Source organism: Pochonia chlamydosporia, chromosome 1, assembly GCF_001653235.2.
Source record: "Pochonia chlamydosporia 170 chromosome 1, whole genome shotgun sequence".
In the NCBI taxonomy this organism is placed as follows: domain Eukaryota; kingdom Fungi; phylum Ascomycota; class Sordariomycetes; order Hypocreales; family Clavicipitaceae; genus Pochonia; species Pochonia chlamydosporia.
In genome coordinates this window covers 7,601,001-7,620,829 of record NC_035790.1, presented here as the reverse complement: position 1 = coordinate 7,620,829, position 19,829 = coordinate 7,601,001, and the positions used below count along the sequence as shown (strand labels likewise).

Below are 19,829 nucleotides of genomic sequence, written 5' to 3'. Positions count from 1 at the left end.
GGCTGTGACATGACGAATAACGCCTTGAAACGAACTATCTGTATTGCTGTATCCGGGGTTTGATGAAGTAGCACATTTGCATCTCTACGGCTTGTTGGACCACTGGGTTGAGAGACAAGGCGGAGGAGATGATACGGGGCGATTCGATACTCCGCCGAGAGTAGCTCAGCCAGAGACCGTCGCTATTCTTGTAGTCCAAGGCTGAGAAGGCAGGGCAAACAACTAGATTTTGTGTACGCAGGTATGAAGACATTAGGCTCAATTTCCGAGCAGAGGCGTCGAGTGCGCAGCATTAATGTAATAATTTGGAATGACAAGTTTACCATAATGTCCAATAATTGAACTGCCGTGACTCCCTAGCTGTAGACAAGCAGTTTTGGTTTATTTCAGTGTTTGCTGAGGAACCCCTCGCGACAGCAGGCATCACGAGGGTCCAGGGCGTGGCGCTGTGCCTGGCCCGAACCAAGGCCCCCCCCCCCCCCCCCTCTCTCGCGCTTTCCCCAGGGTCTTGCTTCTTTGCCGACGACAAACTCTCTCCGCTTCCCCTGTTGAGCAAAGGAAAACAGTGTGCTTCAAGCACATTCTCCAGCGCGTGGATTATATGTTACAACCCCGCGGGATTCGAATTTTTACTTTTGGCGCGGAACTTCCTATTTCTGCGTTGGAGTTGATCTCTTGGACGATGCCATCCAACTGACTCTCTGCAGCTCGATTTCAGCCTTGCGTGACGCCCGCCCACAGCACGAAGCTCGTGTACAGAGTTCTTGCAGCATTTGAGCAGCACCTACGATATTCGTAGCCTTCGACCGATGAGAGTAGCCTTTGATTTTGCGAAATTGACAAGGATACGAGCCTGCGTGCCTACAAGACCTCTATCAACAACACCGTCTCGCCATACCTTTGGCTTCTTCAACAGCCTCGTGAATCCGCCCTCTCGAAACAACGACATGAACAAAAGAGCCGCACCTGCTGGGAGCTCGGCAGCTAGCCCACCCAAGAAGAGAAAGACGGACAATGTACAGAAGTTCTATGCAGTCCAGGCTGGGTTTCGCCCTGGTGTATATATGACCTATGCTGAATGCTCTGCGCAAACGGCTGGCTTCAAAGGCGCGGTTTGTAAGTCAATCTCTATTCTACGCATGGCACACAGCTTGTGGGTGCTAGTGACTTTTATGAAAGCTTCTTTCAGCTAATTGGTTGCTGTGGTTAGTCAAATCCTTCACCTCAAGATCCGATGCGGAGGCATTTGCGGCGGGGAAGAAGGTGGCAGCATCGTCTGACGAGCCGGAGAGATTCTATGCTGTTGCTGTAGGCAATCCAACAGGAATATACACGGATTGGAATGAAGCAGCGCTGGCTATCAAGGGTGTCAAGGGCCCCAAATATAAGCGGTTCGGCTCCCGAGGGGAGGCCGTCGCTTACATTAGACAATTTGGCAGTAGAGAAGCTATTGAAGCTCTCGGGGAGACATGGACAACATCACTGGCTGCCGTGCCAGCATCGTCCAAGCCAGTAGCAGCTTCTCTAAAGAAGACGATGGCCAAGACGACGACACCAAAAGCAGAGCCAGGGGTCGTGCGCCCAGCTGAGGACGTTTTACAGATTTACACCGACGGTAGCAGCCTTGCAAACGGAAAAGCCGGGTCCAGAGCCGGCGTGGGTGTCTATTTTGGAGATGGTGACCCCAGAAATGTGTCGGAGAGACTGCGAGGCGACCCGCAGACCAACCAGCGTGCCGAGTTGATGGCGATGCTTCGCGCCTTGGAGATTGCACCCCTTGAGAAGACTGTGCAGATTATCAGCGACAGCCAATATTCCATTAATTGCGTCACACAATGGGCTATTGGGTGGAAGCAAAAGGGATGGAAGACGGCGACGGGCGAGAACGTCAAGAACCAGGATATCATCAGGGCTGTTTTGGACAAGATGGACGAGAGAACTAAAGCTGATGCCAACACGTACTTTCATTGGGTCAAGGGACATGCGTCAGATAGAGGAAATGTGGCTGCTGATCGGTTAGCTGTGCGAGGAGCAAAGATGAGTTGATGATGGTGTGATCAGAAAGCCCATTTGGGGGCTTTACGTGGGAAAGCAAGGATACTGGGCTTGGCAACAAATTGGCCTTTTCATGTTGGAGTTTGCGATGTCAATGGGTGATGAAATGGTGTTTTGCATTTATGGAAGCGGCTGGGCATGCATATGTTGATTGTGTTTTGCGAACTTGCACGGTGGTGGGACTATGGAAGGGCGATTCTACGCTCGATGGGCTTGTCATATGTAACTGATGACTAGGAGCGTCTTTAAAATCGTAAACGGATAGTGTAGGACTGATATCATGATACCTTATATACGGCTTGAAGCTTAATATTTCCGTATAGTGGATGACTTGGGGAGAGATGTCTTCTCTCTGGCCTTGTTCATTGTACCCGGTTTTGGGGTGTATACACGCCATATACTGTCTCATGTTGTGTTCTCTTACTATCTAGGTGGTTGTCATGTTGTGTTATCTTGTTTATCTTGGATTCATGGTTTCTTACTTTCTACACGCCTGTCGACATGGCTTTGGTGCACACAGAATACTTCCTCTGTTTATACTTGTCAATAGTCCCCCCACCCCAATTTAACCTGGGGTGACAGATCACTCAGTACTTAGGGTATATCTTGAAATGGACCCTTCCAAATTCCATTCATCTTGGGTGCCTATGGCCTGACGATCCATGAGTAGTTGACCGCGGTTACACTCGCGGTCCATGTCTCCGGCTACAAGTAAATAGACAAATTGGCAGCATAATCGCAATCACCGGCAAGTCGTATAGAAAATGGGGCAAAACGCCAAGATGAGGGCCTGTCCCCTCTTTGTGGGATGTGTTGCGGTGTAGATAGCGTGGGCCACTGGTCAAGTAGCTGCGAGGGAACTGTGTCGCCTGACGTGTCAGATTTACGTTGTTGCAGTGATACGGTATCTCAAAGAAATCCTCGTAAGGTGTGTCTAACGATGAGAGCAGAGTTCAAAAGTACTATGATTCAAAATATAGCATGGCAAGAAGTACACAAGCGCGTTATCAAGGTATCAATCGGAGGCATCCGGCAGACAACGCCCGGTGGCGTAGGAGTGCGTGTGACAAGTGAGAGGGAACTGGTGGAGGGTGCCATACAAACAATATGGTCCTTTGATACGGTGTAGTATCGTGAGATTTTCCTGTTTTCGTGGGGTCGGTAAATATGCTCACTGATGTAGAAGCTGCCTTGACCGGTTGTCGGCCCTTCCTGACACAGTTTATATGATGGCACCCAATGGGGTGGAAAGGTTGTCTTGCACAAATTCTTCATTGGATCGTGATGGCGGACGACGTTGAATATTGTCAGGGAGGCGGCGGGCGAGAATGACGATGCTGACGGGATCAGCCTTGTCTTGTTAGCGCTATTTGAATGGCATCGAGATAGGTGAGCGTCTTTCTTGAGGAGAATGCTCTCGATGTTGTCCAACGTGGGTTTGGAGATATATTGACGAGGCGCCATTCAGGCATTGGTGTGCAGGGAGTCGATGACGAGAGTTGAGCAACCAGCGTGTGTAATGTATGGTGGAAAGTGAATATATATAGCTTTGCTTTCTCGTGTCAATGAAGTCGAAACTGGGGAGAGAACAAGCCAGACCTAAGCAGGTCAATGGGCATTCAATTCGGCAAGAGCACTGGAGCACTTGAGCGCATCATCAAAGGTGCCTAGCGCAACACTAACTGCCGCTAGGATCCTCAAGCGCTGCCTTACGCCGGGTGGGTTCAATGTCTGGTTTGACTAGAACCAGAACCAGACTTGATTGCTCGCCTTGCCCGCTCGCAGCTGATCGGCTTTGACCGACTTGACCGACCTAACCTGACCTCATCTCTGCCGACCGACACAACCACAACTAATCTTGATCCTGCATGCATCCCCATTCGGAGTATACAAATTTGCGACTCTACTCTTTCACATCCACTCCAATCTTCTTTTTTTTGGCCATTCTCCATATTGCTCATATCAATAACAGACCACGGTTGTTATTTCCACACACCAACGAGGAAAAACGTCCGACAAGCACACAAAGAGGTTTTTCACTCTGGGTGTCGCTTCCCATAGAAAATCCTTATCTACCGTCTCTATGACCTCGCCTGTTCAGAGAATGCTGTCTACCCTTCTGTTCCTTGCTACACCTGTCGTTGCCGTTGCTTGCTCTCCAGTTTTCTAACGCAAGCTTTCGCCGGGATGGCAAACTTTACTATGCACGAGGGCAAGGACATCTGGGCTATACCCTTGGCAGTAACTGACTTCAACGTCTTGGTGGCCCTGTTGGGCGGATTCATTTCGTTGTTTGGACTGGTGTCGTATCTCTTGAAGGAGAACTACTACCTTTCTGAAGCTCGTGAGTGCCCTATTACTTTTGTCCTGCTGTCGAGCCTCCATTCAATGGGATGTGGTTTTGGAGTCGGCTTCCCATTTTGGAATGCGGGTGCACAAAGCTGCGAGTCAGCGATGCAAGAAGCGTGTCTGAGACAGAGACGAGCCGGGGACAAGGAGCCCTTGTGCGATGGTTCAATGTCATGTGCTTCCAAGACGATATGTCACGGAATTTTGAAATTTTACACAAAGTTTCGTTGTTACTAGCTCAAAAATACTGACATTGGCTGTTCTAGTCATATCGCTCTTAGTGGGTGTGGCCTTTGGACCATACGCCGCCGATTGGATTCGGCCTTGGTCCTACGCTGCATGTCACCGCGATGGCCTTACGGATGTCCAGTGCGATGACCGCCTGGGGGCCGTGACGCTTAACTTTTCTAGGCTGGTGCTTGGAGTACAGCTGGTTCTCGCTGGAGTCCAATTGCCGAGCAAGTACCTTTGGAAAGAGTTAAAGCCAGTCTTGTTGCTCGTCGGCCCTGGCATGGCGTGCATGTGGATGGCGACAAGTCTACTCGTCTGGGGTCTTGTAGGTACACCGAGTTTCTTGCATGCCCTAGCTATCGGGGCGTGTGTCACGCCTACCGATCCTGTCTTGTCTGCTGTCATTGTCAAGGGAAAATTCGCCGACCATAATATCCCAAAAGACCTGCAGGATCTTATTGTTGCCGAGTCTGGAACCAACGATGGGCTAGGCTACCCGTTTCTCTTCTTCGCCCTGTACCTGATCAAATACATCGGACCAGGGGCGACTGAAGGGGGTGCCGGCGATGCTATAGGCCTCTGGTTTGGGTTCACATGGGGATACACTATCATCCTGAGCGTCATCTACGGTGCGGCAGTAGGTTGGCTAGCTAAGGAACTGCTTCACTTTGCTGAGGCCCGAGGATACGTCGATCGCGAAAGCTTTCTCGTCTTTGCTATTGCCTTGGCTCTTTTTGTTCTGGGGACTTGTGGGATGATTGGCACTGACGATGTTCTGGCTTGTTTTATTGCGGGAAATACATTCACATGGGACGACTGGTTCCGGATCCAGACAAAGGATGACTCGCTCCAACCGACGATTGACATGCTTCTCAATGTCACCATTTTCCTGTGGTACGGCGCCTACCTCCCTTGGAACTTGTTCGCTCACAATGCCATTATTCCATTGAGCCGTCTGATTCCTCTAGGTCTCTTGGTACTCCTTTTACGACGGCTGCCATGGGTATATGGCATGCACAAATGGATTCATCAGATTCGCCAGGTACGACAGGCCATATTTGTGGGATTCTTCGGGCCAATTGGTGTGTCGGCCGTATTCTACCTCTTTGTTAGCCTTGAATTCATCCAGCAGCATCTAAGCGATGAAAGTGGCACTCCTAGAAAGGATGTCAAGGATCTCGCCGAGTCAATCAAGATTGTTGTTTGGTTTCTCGTCGTATGCAGCACTGTAAGTTGATTCACAATCCAATTTTTGCAGCTCTGGACATCTTTTGAAGCAAATTACTGCTTGGCTTGCTTCGTTCTTCTGGGAGAGGCCACTGACAGTTTTGTAGGTCGTTCACGGGTTGAGCATACCTCTCGGCAAGCTGGGATATCTCGCACCCAGGATCCACCGTGTGCTTAGCGAGAGCCTTAGCGAAAGCCTTAGTACTGATCGGTACGCTGAAGCCCGTAGGCGTGTCCCTGTTCTTGGCAGGTTCATGAGAAAGTCGGAGGACGTTGAGGCAAATCTTGCGGCGCGAGTGCGAGGTGGCACGGCGCCCATCACTCGGACTGGGCAGGGTGTCGTTCCTTCCAAGATTAAGCAATCCGAAATGGAGTCTGGAGAGGCCCGAGGAGTCTCGAGTAGCAATGTAGAGGGAGACAGTTCGGGGAATCGGACAGACGTCGAGGGTGAAGCTGGAGGCTCAGGGGTGAGGACGCCGGCGAAGAGGGAGATCCAGTTCTTTGATGAGGCTGGAGCAAGGGGACCGGGAACAACAACGCCATCTCGAAGCATCAGAAGGGAAATCCAGTTCTCTGACGAAATGCCGGAGAATGCAGAGGCAGCCATTACGACTAAGAGAGGCGAAAGTGAGATGATTGTCATCTGCCGACGATGGTGGCGATTGGGAATGGGAATGGGAATGGGGGTCAAGCCACAATGTTTGTTTTGTTCCGTATGAATATCACCGTCTCGGTGATGTGATGTTAGGGATAAACGTTTAGATTCTTGTGGTGGCGACTTGAGCGTGTGGATGGTAGGCAGGACAGGCTGGTGGCATAAGGTGGCATGGCATGGCTTGATATGATGTGATGGGAGCTCCGGTTCGGACATGGAGACTGACGAAATTTTCAAGATTGGACCATGGTTATGATTCACATAAATAGCAATTTTCGTCGTTGGTCTAACATCTAGTGCGTGAGTTTTGTATCTAAATGCGATGTCGTATCAGACCATCAAGTGTGGCTTCAATAAAAAAAACCATGCTGACGCATCGGTCCGACAACCGCGGGTGCATCTTCGTCGTTGGCGGGTAGCATTAGAGCAACATTTGAAGGCTAGAGGGGGATCAACGCAAGCCACGAAGAGGCGAGCTACTGCAAGACATCAAAAGTGGCATATCCGGTGGCAGAAACACCGCCCTAAGAACAAAATCAAGGAATGGCTTGGTTCTAGGCGTGCCTGATAACTGTGCTTTGGCATGCACATGGGCGATATGAGTGATTGGTTGGACGTTGTCGTCGCACACCATCAAGGGAGTTAAAGGAGTGGATTGAGCGTTTAATAAAACCCGAGTTTGGTTGCCGTGGACGTGGAGGCTATCACGCATTGAAGAGGTTGGATATTTATGCATCAATTGGGAAAGTTTCCGAGCGGAAGGGGACCCGGAAATGCAAGCCATGCGTTCTGGGCTTGAGTGGTTTTTTCGTCTTTTGTGGTCTTTTGTGTGTGCTGCATCTTTTTTCCTGTGGTTTGTTCAACAGTAGATGGCTGAATGGGGGTTGTGAAGCTACAGATTGATAGTTCGCAGCTACTGTGGAAGGAATTGACTCATGTCTCTGCATAAGGGATGGAGGGAGAGGTATAAAGTCCAATTGGCGAGGGACCAGGAAGATTGTTCAGCCCGGCCCGTTCCGTGGGATCTGAATGTAGGGAATGCAGCAACTACAGATACAGAGTATGGATGGATGGATGAAATGGATGCATAGAATGTCAAGGAGGCGTTCGAGATTGTGCAGAGATAGATGCACATGTGCGTGCGTGTGTGCATACAGGATGTGCGGAAGGGCGAGTGCGTGTTCCGAAATTAGCTCTTATCAATTGACGCTTCAGTGACGCTTCAAGAAAGCTTTTTTGAAAATGCAACAGAATACTTTGCTGATCCTGGATGATAATGTTCCGCATGAGCAGTTGCCTGCGGCCAAAGTCGCATTCTTCTGCACCAGAGTCCGTAATCATTAAACGTTTGGTATTCAAGGGGCGAGTTTGGCCGTTTTGGAGCGTCATCAGACCGTCACTTCACCTTCACAGTAAATTACGGATCCTAATCGGATTGTGGGTTTTGCTTTTTTCTTCTTTTTTACATGGAGTGCGAAGGGTCTTGGAAGACGCCATGGCCAGAATGTGGCACTGACCGGTCTGCTAGAAATTTTGTGAGCAGGAACTAGTAATGGTCCCTGCGATGGCGTATGCAGAAACGGCACGGGCATGGAAGCTGGCCGATGTTTTTGGTCGGAGGTGATGACAATATCAAGGCTGAAGGGTGGAAGGGAGGGATTGGTTTTTGTAGTGCCGTCTGGTCCGGGGATGACGACGATGATGGGATTTTGTTGTTTCCTGGGTTTGGTTATGTTGGGGGTTTTGGGGAAGTGGACAGATAATCAATCAACAAAATCGTTGGCCGGATTGATTAGAGTCAAGTTTGGTGCGTACGTTGTGTTTGTGCCTGGTACGGGCAGGGCTGGAGTGGTTTTTAGTGAGTGCGTCACTGAGGCTAGGCGCTGGTGCCAAGGCGAGGTGCTGAGAGGGCGGAGCGGATAGGCGGCTGGGGTCAAGTGACATCGCTGGAGTTGGCTGCCTGGTGATCAAATTGTCGTCGGCCTCTGGAGTCAAGTGCTCCGTATTGTCCTGAGATGGGACCTGGAGACTTCCATGGCAGCCACGCGTGGCTCTTGCCTCTGTTAGGGAGAGACCTGGAGGGGCTTGACAAGCCATTGTAGTGTCATTATCACCAAGTGTGTCTTTATTGGCTGTGTGTGGCTCCATCCACACCTGACGACTGGAGGCTGGAGGAGGTAGGGCACTGTATGGTTTCTCAGAGTTAGAGTGGGTAATTACAGTGCAAATAATATTGGATTGTCTTGCTGCACACAGTCCTCTGCCGACAACGGACCCTTGTCGGTTTGTGTCCATGTCAAAGTGTCTTCAATGGCTATCAATGGGCCGGCCAAGTATCCCCTTACCCTCGGACCCACATGCTTCTGGCGATGCGCCGCCACGCCAAATCCCCGGTCGAGTGTCGACGAAACCTGCAGATAGATGGATGCGCAGGAGAAAAACGGGTGTGTGAGTGCTCGAAGGCTGGTCTGTCTGTGAGTGAACCGTCTGGGGCTGGGCAGAGAGACCCATTCATTCATTATTCATTTGTTCATTGTCAAATTGTGCCCAGGTCGCATCGCTTCCGATTAAGTAAAGTCTGGTTACTCTTCTCTCGTCGCTGTTCCAGGCTCAGGACCAGAGACTTGTCGTCTTTCGGCAAAGTCCAGTTTCGTCGTGTTCTCAAGCAAGGTCTTTGGTCCAAGGTCCAGTTGTTTGTCCACAACAGCCCAGCCCAATGCCAATGTCCACCACATCCCACATCCTTGTCCACAAGTCTGAGGCTTGTCCACACTCGCTTGAGTCCGCTCCATGTACTCAAGTACGGAGGCTATGTACCTGCCTGCGTTGACTGAGTGCCCACTGCCCACCCACCGCCTATTAACTTGACGCCCAGTTGACCCTCCATGTCCCTCTTCAACCCTCCAGTCTGCTCTGGTCTCTCCAGTCGTCCAGTCGTCCACTCGTCCAGTCACACAGTCAGCCTGTCGGCACTGCCAGTCAGGTCCGCTTGACATTCATCAAAACCTCCACTTCTTCTTGGAGCCTTCTTCCCCGTCGCCATTCAGGTCTGCCATAGTCGTCCACTCCCTCAACTCTTCTCTGTCTTGTCCGGTCGACTTGCAGAGCCCTTTCCTTCGTCGATTCTCTGCTTCTCCGACATAGCTTTCTGCTGCTTTCCTTTTGGTTGCGTCTGTTGCTCGACAAGACGCCCCTTTTCGCTGCCGCGAACGCAGTGACCAGACACTACTCGACCACGGCCTCCAGTCCCCAGAAATCGTTGAGTGCGTGGCGTCGATTGACCGTTTTTTCCTGCACTGTTGCTCGATTGATTTGGCCACTGGTCACGTCCACGGCCACCAAATACGACGGATTCTGTTCGACCTTTACTTATCGCTGCTATATTTTTTGTTACTTTGAGTGGGCAGCGATACACGAATTCTGTGTCGTATGTTTTGGGGTCGACCTGGTTGCTTTTTTGCCTTTGCCCCGATGTCGAATTAGTGCCTCTACAACGAGACCCTGACACTCAGATCGACCACTGCCAATTTAACACAGCACCTATCTGACACTTGCCCGAGTCTAAATACTACGCCGCGGCTGGAACTCTTGTATTGTTCAGCCTCTTCCCACCTCTCTCTTAAATTCCTCTCCACTACTCCGTACGCACGCATTTGTTCGCTGTTGGAACCTACCGTCCACCGAGGCGACTGGGCCTGAACCGACCGACTCCCGACCGCGCGTGAGGGGGATCGCGCATAGCCTGGCCTGCTGGTCATGACATCCGCAGGAGGCAGCGTCGCTGGAGGCCCTTTAATAGCGGGAACAGGAATGCCCAGCGGCGATTTTCACGAATTCTCCGACGATGAATTTGCGGCTTCCAACCTCTTCGACTTTTCAAACAGCCCCGATACATTACAGAGTCTGGATGCCATAGGCTCCAACGACCAGAAATCTTTCTTAAACCCTCAGGAATTGGCCACCACTGGACCATTCCCTGATTCGCCAAACGGCTCCTACCACGACTCATCTTCCGAGTCGGCCTCGTCCTCGAAAAGGACTGGTAGCTCCGATTCGTCCAAGACGCCTGTGGCGACTGGCGACACCAGCATGGACGACGGAACCGATATGAAGATGGACTGGGGTGCGGCCAATTTTACCACTTTCGACGACGATGAGAATACATTTACATTCGGCCGTGAGGCTGATTCTTCCAACATGGAAGGGCTGTACGCATTTGGCGAACACGACGACAGCTTTATGGATCGGTCCTTTGACTTTGAAAGTGCGTCAAGCAGCCCCGAGGCACAAGCTGCCGGCCGAACCGCCATAGCATCGCCAGGCATGCCCACCATCAAGACCAATAGCCCGCACAAGGCGACCAGTCAAAACAATAGCAAGAAGGCCAAGACGGCCACTCATAAGAAACAAAGCTCGGTAAGCAGTGCGGTGGTTCTCCTTTTCGGGGAGCCAATATTTGAAGTGTCCTTCGATTTTCTGACTCTTGGTAGCAATATTCAACGTCGTCCAACGGTGTCAAAACGTCTGGTTCACGAGAGGTTTCGCCCATGTCTGCCATGGTGACCAGCCACAACTCATCTCCGGCGGCAAACTTTTTCAACTCTCCTTCGCCCCTCAGCAACCACGTCAATGGAAACACCATCTGGCCGAACAGGGTAGACATTGCGGCTGCCACAGCACCGGATGCCTTGCCCACTCCCACACAGTTTGGCAATCAGATACCCCAGCAGATGCCTCTTCCTCAACACATACCACTTTACAACAGTGCCCCAGTCTACAACTTTACTGGCGGCTACGAATTGAGAATCCTGCCCACCCCGCTCAAGTCGCGGGTCGAGACACAAATCCCTATCAAGATGACACTGTCACCGTTACCACCAGGCGTAACGAAGTTGCACTTGCCCGGTCACACCATCTCTAAGCCAAAGCTCCTCGCACGGCCTACGCCTGAGCGATCTCCAGATACGCTCGAACTTCATGTCGGCCTGGTCTGCACGAGTGCTATGGAACAGGGCGACTTGAAGAAGAGAGCGTTGGAGAGAGCTGCCGTCGTACCACAAGGATACCTTCCTGACCTTGATGATGAGGAGAACGCCCCACAGAATGGAGGCGACGTCCGAATCTGCGCTGGTTGCATCACAAGAGAACGGAAGCGAGCTGCACGAAAGAAGATCAAGAAACCAGAGGAAGAGAAGATCTGGAGTCAGGACGAGGAACGACGTGTCATTGTCTTCAATACACAGGAAGTGAAGGAGTGGCAACCCCTCAGCGGCGTCTTGGATGCCAACGGACGTCCTGACCCGGTGGTAACTCGCGCTATGCAAATCGACGCCCCCATGCGAATTGCTTGCTACTGCAGGCATCACAACGAGAAGATGGGGTTCAATGTCATCTTCACCATCAAGGACTTTCAGGATCGGGTCATTGCACAGGCCATGTCCAATCCAATCATGATTACGGATGACCACAAGACTCACCCAATGGCTCAAGTCTCGAATCCACAAGTGTCAGAAGCGGTCACGTCGCACACCATTCCGGTTCATATGCCTCAGCCCCAGCCGATGGAGAATAACCACATCGTGCCAGCACCCAGTGGTCCAAATGGGGCGTTCCAACTTCCCCAGAACAATGGCGACAACAGTGTCCAGCGAGGTGGCCATTCGCCGTATTCTGGATCTGTCACCTCGGGAAAGACGACTCCCACAATGAGCACGTCGACAGTGACTGGACGGACTCTCTCTCGACCCTCGTCACCCAATCAAGGCGGCCCGGCCAAGAAGAGAAAATCCAGCAGCTCCAGAGTACCCAACGGCCTGACAATGACGAGACTGGACACTTCGCCGCCGCCTGGCTCTCAAACGGCGTCAGCGCAGCTCTCCACGGCCACGTCTCCTTTCTCTCCCAACCCCAGTCCATTCCAGCAACCTGAGCAAGTCTTTGGAGCTCTCAATGGCCAAGCTCCGTTTGCCAATGGGCCCCCAACCCCCGGCAGCAGCGACCAGGTGCCATTCTTCTCAAACCGATCTGCTAGCATGGACAACCTGGCAATGGCTCAGCTGTATTCTGCACCCACATCGAGTCACCCGAGCCGAGCCCCCAGTCCGAATGGCCTGAGGAACAGTGTTGCCAACGGCATGCAAAATCAGTTCACACAAAGTTTAGCGGCTAACCTGTATTCTCTGCCTCTGGGCGTCAATCAACCTCGAGCGCCTCCCACCATCCACAAGATTATTCCAAACGAGGGGCCGAAAATTGGAGGTATTGAGGTTACGGTCTTGGGTGCTGCGTTCTTCCAGGGTCTCGAGGTCTTCTTTGGCGATCAAAAGGCGACAACCACAACATACTGGGGCGACTCGTCTCTTGTTTGCCTGCTTCCCCCTTCACCCGTTGCAGGCACTGTAGCGGTCACTTTCAAGCATCAAGGCGTGCCTGGCGCCCAAAACTTCTCCCTAGGCAAGCAGCCGCCTACCTTCAAGTATATTGACGACAACGAGGATAAGCTTATCCGGACGGCCCTCTCTGTTCTGGGTCACAAGATGTCTGGCCAGATGGTGGATGTGAGCGATCTCGCCCGCCGAATTCTCAACGACGGCAACTCCACTTGGGCAAGCGGCGGCGGATCGTCGTCATCGGCTGGAGGTCCAATGTTCAACCATGCTGCCAACTCTCACGAACACCTCGAGTCGCAGCTTCTCAAGTGCTTGGATCTCATTGACCTTGATGACAGTACGCACAAGACTCGTCTCGACCTTAAAAGATCTACAGGTCATACTATGCTTCATCTGGCCTGCTCACTCGGATATCACCGATTCGTCGCTGCTCTTCTTGCTCGTGGAGCCAACCCCGATGCTCGTGACAAGGGAGGCTTTACACCTCTGCACATGGCCGCGATCCACAACCACCCCGAGATTGTCAGACGGCTGATGCTTGTTGGGGCTGACCCGACGATTCGAAGCTTGTCTAGTCTGACACCGGCGGACGTTGCCCAGTCACGAGCTGTCTTGCGCGCGATCCGCCACTCTGAGCGACACGTGCGATCTCGAAGTGGTGGCTCTCTCCACAGCCGAACCAGCAGTGCAACATCGCTGCGGTCTCTGTGGGAGCCCATGACGAGGGCACACACTCACGATGAGCCGCTCCCTTTCGACTCGAGTGAAGAAAGCCCCGAGTACACGTCTGGCGATTTTGAAGACGAGGATCCCGACGAGGACCTCTACCTTACGATGAGACGCGCCAGCTCTATCAGACAGGATGAAGAATCCACCGAGGACAGCGAAGAACCAAGTCGACCCGAAAGCGGAATGGCTTCTCCCACCACTGCTCTTGCCGCTGCCTTGAAGGACCAGGTCCAACAGCAGCTACAGCAGTTCCAACAGTCCATGACGTTGCATCTGCAGAACCTCGCCCACTTCCCTCAGATGCCTGCGCTGCCCGGAATGGCAATGCTTCCCGATTACCAGGCATATCTCCAGCGTGTCCAGCAGCTCATGCCTGGCATGTCTGGCCCACGCCCGGGATCAGCCGGAGCAGGTGGCGAGAACCAAGGCAAAATGGACGGTCGATGGTGGGATATCAGCTCATACATGAACTACACTGGCACAGCGCCTCCTCCTGCGTATGAAGACATCTTCCCGCATAAGGATATGGACATCAAGCAGGAGTCCGCCATTCGAGCTGCCGCGGACGCCGAAGCTGATATCAAGTGTGCTACCTTGTATGACGAAGCGACATCGATGACGACGGTGACGACCACGGCGGCCACGGTTCGTGCCAAAGACGACGCGCCTGAGATTCTCAAGATTGGACGCAAGAATGCCATTACCAAGGAGCAACAGGAGCAGTTCCTTCGAGCGCGCGAGGTCAAGTTGAAGAGTCTTCGCAGCGACCGAAACCTCTTCTTCATTTGGGTAAGAATGGCGCTCAACCATCTCGGACTCCTATCATTTCATAAAAATTTCGCTAACATTGTGAGTGATAGATTCCTCTTCTCCTGGTCATGGTGTGCGCTATGCTGTACAGCTACTTTCCCTCGCTTTTCCCATTCCTCTGGACTTCTGTTCGGGCCCTGGTGCAGGCTGGGCACAACCGAGCATCTCGGCTGATGAATACGGCGCCGCAACGCGTTGTGGAAGTAGGACACGGATGATGATGGTGGGTGGTGTACATTGGTGCTAGAGAAGGAGCTTCGAGGCAAGGCGCTTTGAGCAATGAGCTTTGGGCAATGAGACGTTTTAACCGACACGACTTTACGGGCTGGCGTTGTTTTGTGTTGCTTTTTATCCCTTGTAAAACCTAAAGGGCATTTACATCGACATTCATTTTCGCTACATTTCTTGCGCCGTCATTTTTGCTACTACGCATGAGGCATTTCTTGTGGAACAGGACCGCCGTGTTGGCGATGCGAACGGACTACCAACAAAATATTTCGAGGATTTGTTTGGCTTTTCAACTTGGGGATGCGGGAGATGGGTGATGGATTGTGCTGCGGGCATGCATTGTATGGAATGGCGCGTAGGATGTCGGGATCGCCTACACGCTGGGTGTTATCTAATTTATCTTCTAATACGGGGTTTTTCTATTTCTTCAAGGATCAATCGCTGTTGATGGCGACGGACAAATAGGGGTTTATTGGAATGGGTATATTATGGGATTTTATTAGGTGCTGGTAGATGGTGGTTTGCGGTATAGGTATAGCTGGATCGTTGGTAGGTACCTCGTAGGTAGGAAATTGTATTGTATACAGACAGAGTGAGCCTGGCCGAGTACCTGTTGCTTGTCTTAACTTTAGTACTTGCATTAACTCCAAAACGAGCCGCTGTGACTGCAGCAGAGTGTCCATTTAATTCGGCGCTTAGCTGTTCTGCACCTAGAAACAAGTTGAGTCGAGATGGTGGTTGTGAATGGGGTCGCGCGATGTAGATGGCTTGGTTGGGATAGATCTGTTAGTGGCGTGGACTGTCGTGCAGTGAGATGAAATTACTGCGAGTTGGGCAAGTTTGGAAAATGCCGTGGAGTCTTTTGTGTCGTCAGGCTGGCCGGGGATAATATGCCACTTCACTCAATTAGAGGGATTGCACTACTTTGTAGATTGGAATGGGCGAGCGTATCGTGAACATGCTACTAGGGGGATTACGGGATAGAAGGGGTATCTGGAATCCGTATTTAGTACGAGTAAGGGCGTCTGGAATAGAGCTTCTAGAATGAGTATTTAGTGTGTGAAAAGGAATCTAGAATGGACTGTCCTAGAATGCGTAAAATTGCCTGAAATAGCTGTCTGGAATAAGCACCTAGAGTAAGTATAGGTGTCTAGAATAGGAGGTGTCTAGAACGCGTATTTAGAGTGCGGATAGGTGTCTGGAATAAGGAGATTCCAGAATAGCTACCTAGTGTAAGTATAGGATTCTAGAATGCGTATCTAGAGTAAGCATAGATGTCTAGAATAAGTAGCATTTAGATAAATATCTAGAGTAAGCAGCCTCTAGAACAAAGTATTTAGAGTAAGTATAGGATTCTAGAATAAGTATGGATATCTTGCACCTGACTGTTAATATGTTTTCTTTCTCGCAAAGCATCACATTTAGGTTCTTACACTATTACCATGCAGCCAAAGTCAACGATCCAAACCTAGTTGTCCACCACAAAGACCAGGACTACACATCGTGAAGCATTGCAGAGTTGCCAACTACGTCTTACAGCGCGCAATACATAACAAGTACGGTTAGATGGTACAGAGCACACATGTAGCATTCAGCGCCGACCGCGATGTATTCCCTACTTTCTGTCTTCATCTTCCTCTCTTCATCGTCTCCCTCTCTTTATCATCTCCTCCTCCTGTCTTTTCACTTCTCACCTGGAGCTTATTTCCTTCCGACACACACCTCTCATCTCTAGACCTTCTCCAAGGTTGGTGGGATCAGGTGGATGAAGAATGATGGACCTGTCGAGGACTGCATCTGCTCATGGCGGCATGTTGTCACCCGAATTAACTGGCACATCTCATAATTCGTCAACGTGATAAAATGCTAGCCATTATGTCCTTTATGTGCATCCAATACCAAACGCCTTGTACTCCGGTTCTCTTTTCGGTTGTAACCAATATAGACAGCTTGACATTAAGATACAGCTCAAGTCAGTGGAATGCTCAATTCGCGTCACACTGACAACACCGTCTCACATTCCACCACAGCAAGCAAGTCCAGACTCCTAAAAGCACAACGTACAATATCCGACAAGGCAGTATGCCATCGACTAAATACAACCATCGTCATATATACGAAACCATAAGTCATACTACATAACTCATATCCATAGAGCATCCGATCATTACCCATTCCAGCACAAATCCGAGCCATACCTGATATCCCAATACCAAATCCCTATCCTACCAACAGTCCATAGATCAAAATCCGGCCAGAAACACATTCACAATCATCTCCTTAACCCCCTCCACGGCACCCCATTCTCCCTGTCCTCCCCATACGTAAACTTGGCCGGAATATCAGGCACCCTCGGAATCCCTCTATTCGCACTCGGCACAACCTTCAACGCCTCCTCCCCGACTTCCCTCGCAGCAGACCTCAAATTCCTAGCACTACTAGGTCTTCGAATCCTACGGCTCACGCTCCCATACGCATCCTCCTGTCGTCCCGTCACCACATCCAACGACGCTCTGCCCGGCACCCCAACCCCAGGCTGCTGAACCCAAGGCACCCTCTTGGTAAGTTTATTCGGCTCTCGCTCCTGTCCCGGTCCCTGTCCCACGGATATGCTCCTTCGCGCAGCCGCCACCGCAGCCCTCATATTCTTCCTAGACGTAACGCTCCTCAACGTAGGAATCGAAATGTCCCTCGACGCAGACTTGCGCAATCTCTTGGGCAGGAACCGATGCGCAAGCGTGGACTCATCTTCCCCATCATCCGCATCCGCATCATCATCAAGACTAGGCGAGGGGGACGCAGCTGCGCGCTTCGTTCCCCGCGACGATGCCGCGCTGACGGGCGAGCACACCGCCTGACAAGCGTCCTTGGCCTGGGACTTCGGCGTCGCCGCTGGTGCAAGCGGCCATTGAGGCGGATAATGAGACGGGGGCGCATGTGCCGTAGATGGTCGTGCGTGCCGGGTAGATTGTATGGCGTGCGAGGAGAAGAAGCCCGACGCAACGAGTTGTTGGTAGTTGGCAAAGACTTCGTCTCTGGAGGGTTGCTCCCCCGTGGTGTTTGCACGAGCTTGTTTCTCTTCTCGCGTCTTTTCTCTGCCTTCAGGGTCGCGCCGCCGGAATCTTCCTCGTACGCCTTCCCAGACCTGGCCGAGGATGTTCCTGGCGAGAGGTTTGCGAGCAATCTGTGGCTGCGGTGGTTGAGGTGCAGGCTTGTCTCCATGTCGAAAGTAGGCGGGATGAAAGGCGGATGAATCTGCATCGACACGTCCTTCGAGGGCTTCTCTTTCATGGGGATCGAGGAACTGGACTGGCGGTATGGCGGACACGCGGTCGTTCATGGATCCTTCGTGGAAGCGGCCCCGTTGGGCGAGGAAATGCTGGGCTCTTGTTTTGGGAGGGCCCATGATGGATCGTTTGTATATCCTTCGCGGATGAGTGTTTGTGTAGAATGTCGAATCGAGTATGACGGAAATATCCAGTGCGCTTGTATCAGTATCGTCGAATTGCGAGTTCAACGTTGGCCAGCTGTAAGTACAAGCAAAGTAGTCTTGCAGATACAGTAAAAGCAAAACGCTCAAAATCTCAGCATAAGCGTCAATGCAGCAGCGCAATCAACAAATGTCTGGCACTTCACTTGTTTGGCCACAACTTCCCCGTGCTTGATTCCCGTTCCTTTGTTGACTTACACCCATTGTTCCCTGCACGAACCCCTGCACCCGACACGTGATCTCACCATGGCAACCAGCGCAGCCCCATTGTTTTCTCCAGCCACAACCACACTTCACAGACCATCAGGAGCAGACGACAGACCAACGACCAACAACCACAGACCACAGTCCATTGTCCTCTCACGGCCGACAAATTCGGACTTCATCTTCGGACCCGAAAGTCTCCGGGCTGCTCAGGTCAAGCCTGCGTTGCACGTCCCTTGCACAGGGCACATTTTGACTTTCGGTAACATACTTCGGTGACCAGAACCAACACGACACGTTTTTAACGAACCAACCAGCCAAAGCAAACATTCGTCATGCCTGTTCCGTGCTCCCCCTGTCAAGTGTCAGATTTTTTTTATACAAGCACAGTCTTTAAGCACACATCATAATTGACGAAAAAAGGTGACCAAGTTCACTCCGTAGACGCCCCCCGACTTTCCTCGGTACGCCGTGTGTCCGTCCTCTCCGTGGCCCTTCATCTTGAGCCGAGATTATTCTTCATCACTCAAATTTCCATTGACACCCCCCCTCAAACAGCCCTCACACAGCCACAGCATCATTGCGTTGGTTGAATCGTTTATTGAATTTGCAGACTACCTATCCGGGATTCACCAGACGGCCGCTCGCTTGGCGTCAACTTTCTCAAACCTTCGGCATTACAGTGCCCTCCTACTGAACCCCAAGAAAGAAACGAATAGTCCGTGAAGCTCTGCCCACTCTTCATTCATTCAACGTATTTGTAGCATCGTCGCGTTGCGAATAACTTGACGACAAAAATATTCCCCTTTCCGAATACAAAAAGCCATGGGCGGACTAAAGTCAGACAAGCCCATGCTTCTTTAGATGTGCGAAACAAATACAGCGGTCGCCAACTATCCATCAACCAGTTCGACTCCACTAGCCCACAATCCCACTAGCCCACAAGTTGAACTTTTGAGTGTCGCGACAGTTGGTTCCGCGCTCCAAAAGTAATCCAAAAACATATAATAGAAAAAATGTTGCAGGGAGTGGCGAACCCCATTTGGAAATGGGTCATGCCGATTTTGGGGACAGGAGAGAGCTGCGTGTCGCTGCCAATGAGCGACTCAACATGTCCCCTCTCCGGCGTCGCCAGCTCTATGAATCGTAAAATGTTGAAATGTTGGTATGCGGCTAACAACGAAAAGCACACTGTAGATCAATAGTTAGGGGGAGTTGGTTGTCGAAAAGCACAAAACGATATCCGTAACCGGTATTGCAGACATCGTAGAAGTCGAAGAAAACAAAAGAAACTGTTTTGAGTGTAACATCGACCAAGGTGGTATTTGCTCCCAACGCCGATTCCCATGATTTCCCACAAAAGTAAAATCCAATTCACCCCATCGGGCCCCTCGCTGGCAGCACCAGCGAGAATAAAATGTACACCGCCAAAAAATACAACTGAACCAAAACGCCCGAGGAG

General features: G+C 51.4%; 5 protein-coding genes across 5 annotated transcripts; 4 read left to right on the top strand and 1 right to left on the bottom strand.

Annotated features, from left to right (window-relative positions):
- Positions 1–809: 809 nt before the first annotated feature.
- On the top strand, positions 810–2,046 carry VFPPC_02011 (RNase H domain-containing protein; the record flags this gene model as incomplete). The annotated part of the gene is made up of 2 exons (XM_018281737.1): positions 810–1,116; positions 1,211–2,046. 2 exons carry the CDS (start codon positions 810–812, stop codon positions 2,044–2,046), a joined length of 1,143 nt encoding a protein of 380 aa, XP_018138788.1.
- Positions 2,047–4,242: 2,196 nt separating this feature from the next.
- On the top strand, positions 4,243–6,581 carry VFPPC_02010 (Na/H antiporter; the record flags this gene model as incomplete). The annotated part of the gene is made up of 3 exons (XM_018281736.2): positions 4,243–4,399; positions 4,671–5,863; positions 5,970–6,581. The coding sequence occupies 3 exons, from the start codon at positions 4,243–4,245 to the stop codon at positions 6,579–6,581; spliced, it is 1,962 nt and encodes a 653-aa protein (XP_018138787.2).
- Positions 6,582–8,107: 1,526 nt separating this feature from the next.
- VFPPC_18171 (hypothetical protein) lies at positions 8,108–8,440 on the top strand (the record flags this gene model as incomplete). The annotated part of the gene is made up of 1 exon (XM_022429824.1): positions 8,108–8,440. One exon carries the CDS (start codon positions 8,108–8,110, stop codon positions 8,438–8,440), a length of 333 nt encoding a protein of 110 aa, XP_022286029.1.
- Positions 8,441–10,273: 1,833 nt separating this feature from the next.
- VFPPC_02007 (membrane-tethered transcription factor) lies at positions 10,274–14,663 on the top strand (the record flags this gene model as incomplete). Its single annotated transcript, XM_018281733.1, has 3 exons — positions 10,274–10,933; positions 11,008–14,424; positions 14,496–14,663. The coding sequence occupies 3 exons, from the start codon at positions 10,274–10,276 to the stop codon at positions 14,661–14,663; spliced, it is 4,245 nt and encodes a 1,414-aa protein (XP_018138784.1).
- A 2,282-nt stretch (positions 14,664–16,945) lies between these two features.
- VFPPC_02006 (hypothetical protein) lies at positions 16,946–18,079 on the bottom strand (the record flags this gene model as incomplete). The annotated part of the gene is made up of 1 exon (XM_018281732.2): positions 16,946–18,079. The coding sequence occupies one exon, from the start codon at positions 18,077–18,079 to the stop codon at positions 16,946–16,948; it is 1,134 nt and encodes a 377-aa protein (XP_018138783.2).
- Positions 18,080–19,829: the final 1,750 nt, after the last annotated feature.